The following is an 8,836-nucleotide window of genomic DNA, read 5'->3' as shown; positions in this document are numbered from 1 at the left end:
TTGCTGTAACGTTATGGGATTTATGTTGCTTAGCGTAATGCCATGGTCATTTGATATGTCAAGTCAAGTCAGTTTTATTTGTATAGCGCATTTAACATGCACAGAGTGCAAACCAAAGCGCTCCACATATAAGACATTGTCATTGACACATACACTAACAAAGACAATAGCGGACGGAGCGGCGTAGTCGCCAGCGTACCCGTGACACCAAGACATAGAACTATATTTAAGAAATAACAAACGCAAAAGATGCCGGACGGAGCGGCGTAGTCGCCAGCGTACCTGTGACACCAAGACATACAAGACAGACAACAAACAAATTAATAAATAAAATAAGTAAAATATAAAAATAAAATTAGTCCAATTTCCAGCCGGCTGAAAATGTCCAAGGGCAATGATGACTCGCGTGAAACTGCGCACAGCTGTGTCTCCACAACCGATGCAACGCCAACAAAGTTCTTTACACTCACTGGCAGTCTGGAGATAACGTGAACGTTAGGCCTTGTTAGTCTGGATATTACTGGAAGCAAACCAGTCCGAAAGTCGTGAGCGATCGGCAACTCGGTGGACTTAGCTGCTATAACACAGCGACAGTTTGTTGGTCCGTAATGCAGAGTTCTATATAGAGATGCTTGTACTCATAACTTTAGGACTCCTATTTTTTTTTTACTAAGAGTAATTCAGGAAGCATTTTAGCCCTAAAAGTAGCGCCTGAGTCTGTGACAGCTTAAGCGAGGACTCCTAATAAGACCGATTCACAAACAATGTTTTGTGTTGGCATTTCACGTCGCGATGTTTTGAAATGCGTCTAACGATCACGAGGGAACAATTTTGCATTGTAGGCATAACTAAGGGATGCAGTAACACCACCAACAACAACCAAAACTAGCCTACTTATTGTTTACATGTAGCAGGCTACATGTAACGTTTCATTGTGAATCAAATTAAAAGATTCTCCTCTTGCAAACGTTGGCATAGGCATATGGTGACAGATTAATTTAATAATGTTGCTGCGTGAATCAAGGTAAGCGCGAATGAAGTGGCCACTTCTTAATGGGACTCACTGTATGGAAGTAGGCTAAGTAAAATAGAAATGTTTAAAATAAGATAAAGTTAGGATATGCCCGCTTGACAACGGCAGAGATAACTGGCCTTTGGCCATAGCAACCATCCATTTAGAACGACTGGCCTTTATAGCAACCAAGGATCTTAGCTGTGATTCATGTAGCTACAGTATGCATGCAATGTGATGCAAAGTATAGAAAGGTGATTAAATATACAGACAGGTCAAGAAATATAGTGCAATGTAAACAGTAGTATACAGTTGATTTACAGAAGGTGGTTTAGAGTAATATGAATTAAATATAAATATGTGCAGTGTATTAGCAGTGTATTAGCATCTCATACAATAAGTAGAATCATGTATGTAGATGTAGCAGTAACATTATAATAGTAGAAATAATAATATAGATATATGCAGTGTATTAACAGAATATAATAAAACAGAAAAAATATGGATATTCAATATGACAAATATATAACAGATATGTACATAACATACAGCTATGTGCAGTGTGGAAACAGTGTCATTGTAGTGCAGAAACAACATTATAAGAGTAGTAAGAATAAGTCTATGTGCAGGATGAATAGTATAAAGATCAGTAGAATAACTATGTATAAATGTAATTACAGTAGGCCTATGTACATTTGTAAATACATAGAAAACTATGGGTGAGAGGGATAAATTAATTTTATTTAATCGTAAAAGTAAATTGCATTCAATTAAATTGCCATTAAAAATCTTTCCAGTAGGCTTTAATATCACGCAAAAAGTACAACCAAAGCTGAGCTTGATCAACTAGAACGTCTAAAGAACCAGAACTTGAGTGTAGTTTTTTGCTGGGTCCCAGGCCATGTTGGTCTGAGGGGAAATGAGAAAGCGGACAGTGCTGCTAAGCAAGCCCTCAATGAAGAAGTCACAGAATGTCAAATCCCTGCCCCAGACCTTAAACCTATACTGAACTCTTACATCTCAGATAAGTGGCAATCTGAATGGGATTAATGTACCAACAACAAGCAAGGAATGTGAATTTTGGCACATTTTCATGATCCACTGGGTTGTTATGGGCCACACAAAATACGGTGTTGTTAAAATTACTCCTATTGTGGCTATTAGAGACATGCGTTCATGAGTATCCAGCTACATTCAATGAGTTAAGTAAAATACATTCACACACACAAAAAAAACATCACTAATGTTGTGGACATTCCTTTATTCTGAGATACATCAATAGGCTCTCAAAACAATCCCAAACAGACATAAGGTCTTTATAGAGCAAATCCATATAGATTATTTGTCAAATAAACCAGTAAAACAGAATTAGGGGATGGAATATATTCACACTCATAGCTCATATTTTTAAAATAAATCAGTGAAAAAGTATCCTGACAAACAAGCAGCATTTTAATGCCTTAGTCATATTTCATAATTTCAAATTTTTCTCTAGGTTACCTGATAGCCCAGTTTAAGAGGTGCAAGACGTGTGACATTACTTATTTTTTCAGCCAATCACTGCTGTTGTTTTATTTTATTGATTTGATTTTAGTCATAGAAGCTAAATTCGAAGGCAGGCCACAGGTAAAATCCAACGAACCGCATTCACCCCGCAAGGCAATAGTTGAGTAGAGCTTTTGAGGTATTGCCACTGCTCCAACACTGAAAGGCACTGTTAGAATGCTTGGATCAAGCCAGGTTCAGCATAGCGTATGTCACTGTCTGCTCACGTTGGTGACCGGATCAGGGCAAGCACACTTTCAAAGTTCCCGCCGGAAATGCAGTCTAGTTAATTCTAGTTCTTACATTTTCAACAATAAACATGCATTTAGAATAAAACTGGAACAAATTTAAGTCATGAACTGGTAACAAACACTGCCTGGCCAAAAAAAAAGGTCACCACCTGGATTTAACTAAGCAAATAGGTAAGAGCCTCCCTGTGCAGTGCTATGATTTAGGGTTGCTACAGTTCTGGTCTAGGTTCAGTAACGTTATGTACCCAAAGAATGAGGGCAGCTGACTGACCAGGTCACTCCATCAATGGATTTTTTCTTCTCTGATGGCACGGGCATATTCCAAGATGACAATGCCAGGATTCATCAAGCTCAAATTGTAAAAGAGTGGTTCAAGGAGCATGACACATTATCACCAGACACAGACTCCAGACCTTAACCCCATTGAGAATCTTTGGGATCTGCTGGAGAAGACTTTGCGCAGTGGTACGAATCTCCTGTCATCAATACAAGATCTTGGCGAAACATTAATGCAACGCTGGACAGTAATAAATGTTGTGATATTGCAGAAGCTTGTGGAAACGATGACACAGCAAATGCATGCCGTAATCAAAGCTAAAGGAGGTCCAACAAAATACTAGAGCGTAACTTTTTTTTGGCCGGGTAGTGTATACAATCCACACAATTATATGAAAACTATATTTATCTTAGTACAGAATGCCACACTCACCCACAGCCTTCCTCACAGGTGACCGGTCTCTTTGGATTGTGCTCACAATCCTTGAGATGTGAGTGAAGTTGATCCAAACGCAGTGTTGCAGTGCAGCCAAAGCTGGCATTATCACAGGTGATCTGCAGCTTGGATAACATGTTTCGCATGATCCGCGGTACTGGACGCAAGTGGGCAAGCGTCACCACTGTGCGGTCAACTGGACATATCTGCTGCTGGGCAAACCACTGTGTGATGCAGCCATTACAAAAGGCATGCTCACAATGAGGGGCCTGAACATGAGGAACAGGGGAAAAAAGATGTGAGTACAGGAGAGAAATCAATCAAACAGCCTAAAATGGTAGTATGGCAGCAATTAATTTAGTCATCAGCCTGATTACAGCAAATATCCTAACTACTTGTCCTATTTAAACTTAAAGGAGAATCCAGTGTGATATTGACCTAAAGTGTGTTGAAACATGATACCGAGTGTGAACGTATGTCTCATAGCTGATCTCGGCTTGTCCCCTGCACTCCGAAATCTGGCGCTAGTTAGCCGATGCTACCAACAGCTTTTTCAATGGGGGTGCCTCGGCAATCGGCCTAGCCATGCAAATAAATCACTGTTTTATACCATTTACGAGGCTCAAAGTATCTCCACACTTCATTGGTAGACTTCCGACGGCCCTGACATTTAAAACGAGACATTGGGAACTTTGAAAAAGCTCTGGTATTTATTTACAAGACGATTTATACAGACAGTACCTTCATGAAGTTTCAAAGATAAGAAAAATCCTATCTTCCTATTTCAGAACTTCAAACCTCATGGGTGTGTCCTATCTATCTTAAACCTCCTATCTTTTAACAGTTTCTATCCACAAGCCATCACAATGCTAAACTGTCATACGCGTAGGCATGGGCGGGCCTGGACGGGCCTAGGCCCGTCTACTCGTCTACAGGTGTGATGAAATGCGTTCATATTCTACTTTTTATGTCATAAACATTGCATGCCTATGGAAAGGCTTTGCAGTAGGATTGTCCAATGGTCAAGCTGTTGCTTCAATATGTGTTTTAATTTATGCGACGCACCTATGCTGGGTTCATGCAGTTTTGTGCAAGTTTAAAATGTTTAGATGACTGCGTAATTTGTCATTTTTGTTCAATAAGTTCTACTTTTCATGTCATGAATGTAACATGCCTATGACAAGGCTTTGCAGTTGTACATTATGGTCAATCTATTGTCTCAATTGTGTTTCATGTGCGCCAAAGCTACATTCATGCATTGTTTTGCTCCAGTTGAAAATGTTTCTGCATAATTTGTCAGCTGTGATCAAATGCGTTCAGTAAATTCCACTGTCATAAATATAACAAGCCTATGATTAATGTTTGTAGGCTTCTCTTATGTTCAATGAAATTGGCTTTGCTAATTATTCTACCTCGTCTTTTATTACTTTTTTACTACTTTTGCTTTTGTTTGTTTTTTGCTTATTAATTATTCTATATTTTTAAATGATTTTACCTTGTATGTTTAATGTTTTCTTTTTATTATGATCTTGATGCTACCTTGTCTCAATACATTTTTACTTTGAACTCTGGTCAAAGTAGCCTTATGGTCAGGTTTAGCACAGCCCCACACATTGTGAACCCACTTATTATAATGTTCAGTGGAACACATTTAGCTAAGTTTAATCCAGGGCTTTAAATTCATTTTTCAAAATGGGGGGGGGGAATTCCCCCCTCAGTGCTTCACATAGGGGTCTAATTCAGTTGGGGGGGGGGGGGGATACATTTTACAAACTGAAATCGCATTTTCCTTATAGGGCTACAGGCGTCAATGAGAGAACACTTACACTTACATCATTTTGGTTTCGATTTTCTTATTGGAGTAAGTCTTTGTCATGATCCATTTGATAATGTTTGATCGTTGTTTTGGTATGAAGCATCTTTTACGTAATGAATGCGCACTCTAGAAAGTGAAAGTAGCCTAACCTAGGCCTATATGCGCTCTGTGTCTGAGCTGTCTGTGCACGTCCGCAATTGATTACGTTCCTCAAATGAAGAACACATCAATCCCATGGTATTTTTTGCATGAAACATGCAAGTTTAAAATCCAGCCGGTAGCCACGTTACATCTCCGTTTCATATTTGCCTAGGCTAGCCTACAATAAATTAATTGAACGAACTCAACTGACAATAGGTAAATCTACTGATTCGGTCATTGAGACTCTATGAATACAGTACAACAAACTTTCAGTCTTTCTGAAGTTTATTTTTGTATTCCGGGGTACAGTAGCCTAATTGCCTAATGTCTTGACAATTACCGGCTTGCTGTTTAAACTGACTGCGCCGCTCTGAAATTTCCTGCCAGGTTTATGACGTAAACCGCTACATCTCAGCTCTGGCATTGCCTAAACTCATGGTGTGGGAAATCAGATTATCTGTCAATATTGGGCTTTGAAAATAAGGGATATTTGCTACATTTTGTAACATTTATAGAAAAACCGAGGGGAAGTTAAATTAGAAATTAGAATCGGAAATTGAAAACACATACAAAAAAAGAATTCGGGGCTTTTGAAAAACTACTGACCAGTTATAAACGGTGAGAGCCAAGGCATTTTGACAGGCTGCATTCACTGTGATTTGGAAAATGGACAATGAAGAGTGTCTTTGTGTAATGAAACTGGTGAGTCTTGAAGTCTTCAATAATTTGTTTCCCTTAAACTAAGCATTTACATAAAGCACATGATTTGCGGATTAAAATGCATTCCACTCAGATAGCTAGGTGGCTACCAGACTCATAATTCACTTTTAAATGCAAACTGAAAATATCTAGCTAGCATAATGTCATTACATGCTTCTATTTCCAAAGGAATGAAAGCTTTAGGGTCATTCCATGTGAAAACAGCCAATATCGGGGTATCATGTACATGGTACCTCTCAGATTTTGCTGAAAAGCTGTGAAAATATGCCTAATGTTACCAAACGAGGGAATCTGAAGTGTCAGGTCAATATCTCAAACGGAATTTCACATTTCATCTTTTGGCATTTTTGGAAGCCCATAACATCTGTTCTAATAGTGGTAGAGGGCTGGAAACTGGTGTGGTAGTTCATTGTACAGTGGGTACCAGTTAACCCTTTGCAGACCGCACGCTCTAATTTCGGTACCCCAGTACCGATGACGTTCAGTCTAATAACTAATAAGCCATACCCCAACCAATGTTATCAATGAAAACTTCCTCAAAAACGTCACATCATAGGCTTTCTGGAGATATGAAAATTGTGAATTTCCCATACACTCTAAGTTTTTCTCTATCTACAACAGAAATTGGGGGGAAAATGAGATTAATCTTGACAAACTGATAGTTTTGTGTTTTTTGGGGTTGAATTTTAAAGATATTTTTTAAAAAATATGTGTGTTCTCCTCAAAATTATTAATTATATTTTATACCATTTGAAAGGGCAAATGGTGGGTAAATTATATATCTGTCATGTAGCATAATCACACAATAAGCCTTTTTGTGCCATAAGGCCATCGAGTATGAAAAAATGGAATGTTCGGCGCGGTCTGCAAAGGGTTAAGTTTGGACGGGTTCCTTCATGAATCACTCACCCCATTTTCTCGGCAGAAATGGCACAAACTGCAGTTGACACAAACAACCACAAGGTGTCACTTGGGAGTTGACTTACTGCTCTTCCATGACGCAGTTTCCAAGTCAGTCCAAGTCAGTAGAACAATCAGAGACAGTTGAGCCATTACCAAACATATATGATAATACAATAGCGTGAGTTTATATGTCTTATCAGGGGCGTTGCCAGCCGATTTTGCCGGGGCTTCAGCCCCGAATATTTTTTTAATGTATTTTGCAAAGTTGACTAACAAATATACCATTATTTAGATCATGCATTGGAACTGTGAGAAGAGGTAGATTTGTCAAATATAAAAGCAGGACACGGGTTTCCTCTCACTCTCCTTCATGCAGCAGATCTAACTTGAACATTACCTTAGGCTACCATAATTTGAAACGTAGGCTGCTTAGAGCGCGCGCACGCACGAGAGAGAGAGAGACAGAGAGTCAGTCAGTTCCAGGGTTGGGCATGTCATTGTTTGCATTTCCTATTTAGTATAAGAAAGTTATAAGGAAATCATAAAGGCAACAAGGCAGGGGCGCCGGAACGAGTTTCAAAGTGCAGCCCAAAATCGCGTGCGCTGTATTTTCTCTGTCTTGCGCAAACAAAATGTGTGCAAATAGCCTGCGTAATTCTGCTTCATAAAGTTGAACAAACGCATGTGGTAATTTTATAGATACATAGAAATAGCCTACTGCCATGCAGTTTATAGGGTATGCCAACTTGGAGTGAACTTTTTCACTCTTTCACAAGCAGTGGGGGAGCGTGGGACACAAAGTAACACTTTTTGGCTTTGGCTAAATATTTCTAAAATCATTTGAGTTTCACTAGTCATATATTTTAACAAGCAACATGCATATCTCTGTTACAAATGTGCACTGGAAAGTTTGTTTGTAGGACCTACTGTTCTTGTATTCCACCGAGAGTGGCGATAGGTTAAATGTTACAACCTGCCCCATATGCGGGGTTAGTTGTAACACTAATGCAAAAGGCTGTTTTTAATTCAATTAATTAAATAAATGTATCTGAATGTGTATGATAGGATAGGATCTGACTGTTTATGATACATAACTCTCATAAATCTTGCCAAGAAAAGCCCTCAAACCTGAAAACACATGAGGCAAAAGTGCAAAACATCACAAAACTAACTAAACTAACACGCGCATATTTTTGTATTGCAACATAATTGTACAGTTGTAACAGCGCATTACAACTAACCCCGCTCGGTCACGTTTGTTATAAGATAGCTCCTGCTATGTGTTGACTACATGTTTCAAAACGGTGTTCATTTTTAGCCTACAAGACGATTATTAGATGATACAAGACAAGAGTCAGTGAGCTGCACCCACAACTCAGTAATCGAAAGACTACCACCTATTTACTTTGATGCCTTCAAAAGACGTTTTGCTGTATCTACGTGAAAACACGTCCACTGACTGAAAATTTGTGGAACACCGTCTCATAGTAATGTGGTTAACTGACCAATAGCATGCCCCGATCAACCCTCTGCAACTAGGAAAAAAGTCCATGTTACATTTAACCCCGCGTTTCTTTGTGCCCCGCGCTACCCTGCAGCTTTCTGAAGCGGTGTTTCTGAAGCTAATGTAACAACAAATACCACCTTAACGTGAAAAAGCTTAACGTAGTTTAGGCCTATGTCCCAAAACGGCAACAAGTCGTTTTACTCCCCGAGGAGTACAGGAGCCTGGTGGA

At 39.2% G+C, this 8,836-nt stretch overlaps 1 protein-coding gene across 1 annotated transcript in view; it reads right to left on the bottom strand.

Annotated features, from left to right (window-relative positions):
- The window catches only part of LOC121713564 (E3 ubiquitin-protein ligase NRDP1), a 71,675-nt gene that overhangs the window by 24,394 nt on the left and 38,445 nt on the right, over positions 1 to 8,836 (bottom strand). The window contains exon 3 of the mRNA XM_042098272.1: positions 3,518 to 3,789. Coding sequence (XP_041954206.1) covers positions 3,518 to 3,789 — 272 coding nt within the window. The remainder of the gene's footprint in view (positions 1 to 3,517; positions 3,790 to 8,836) is intronic.

Source organism: Alosa sapidissima, chromosome 7 (genome assembly GCF_018492685.1).
Source record: "Alosa sapidissima isolate fAloSap1 chromosome 7, fAloSap1.pri, whole genome shotgun sequence".
In the NCBI taxonomy this organism is placed as follows: domain Eukaryota; kingdom Metazoa; phylum Chordata; class Actinopteri; order Clupeiformes; family Clupeidae; genus Alosa; species Alosa sapidissima.
The sequence above is the reverse complement of the archived record's forward strand: the minus strand, read 5'-3'. Positions and strand labels throughout refer to the sequence as shown.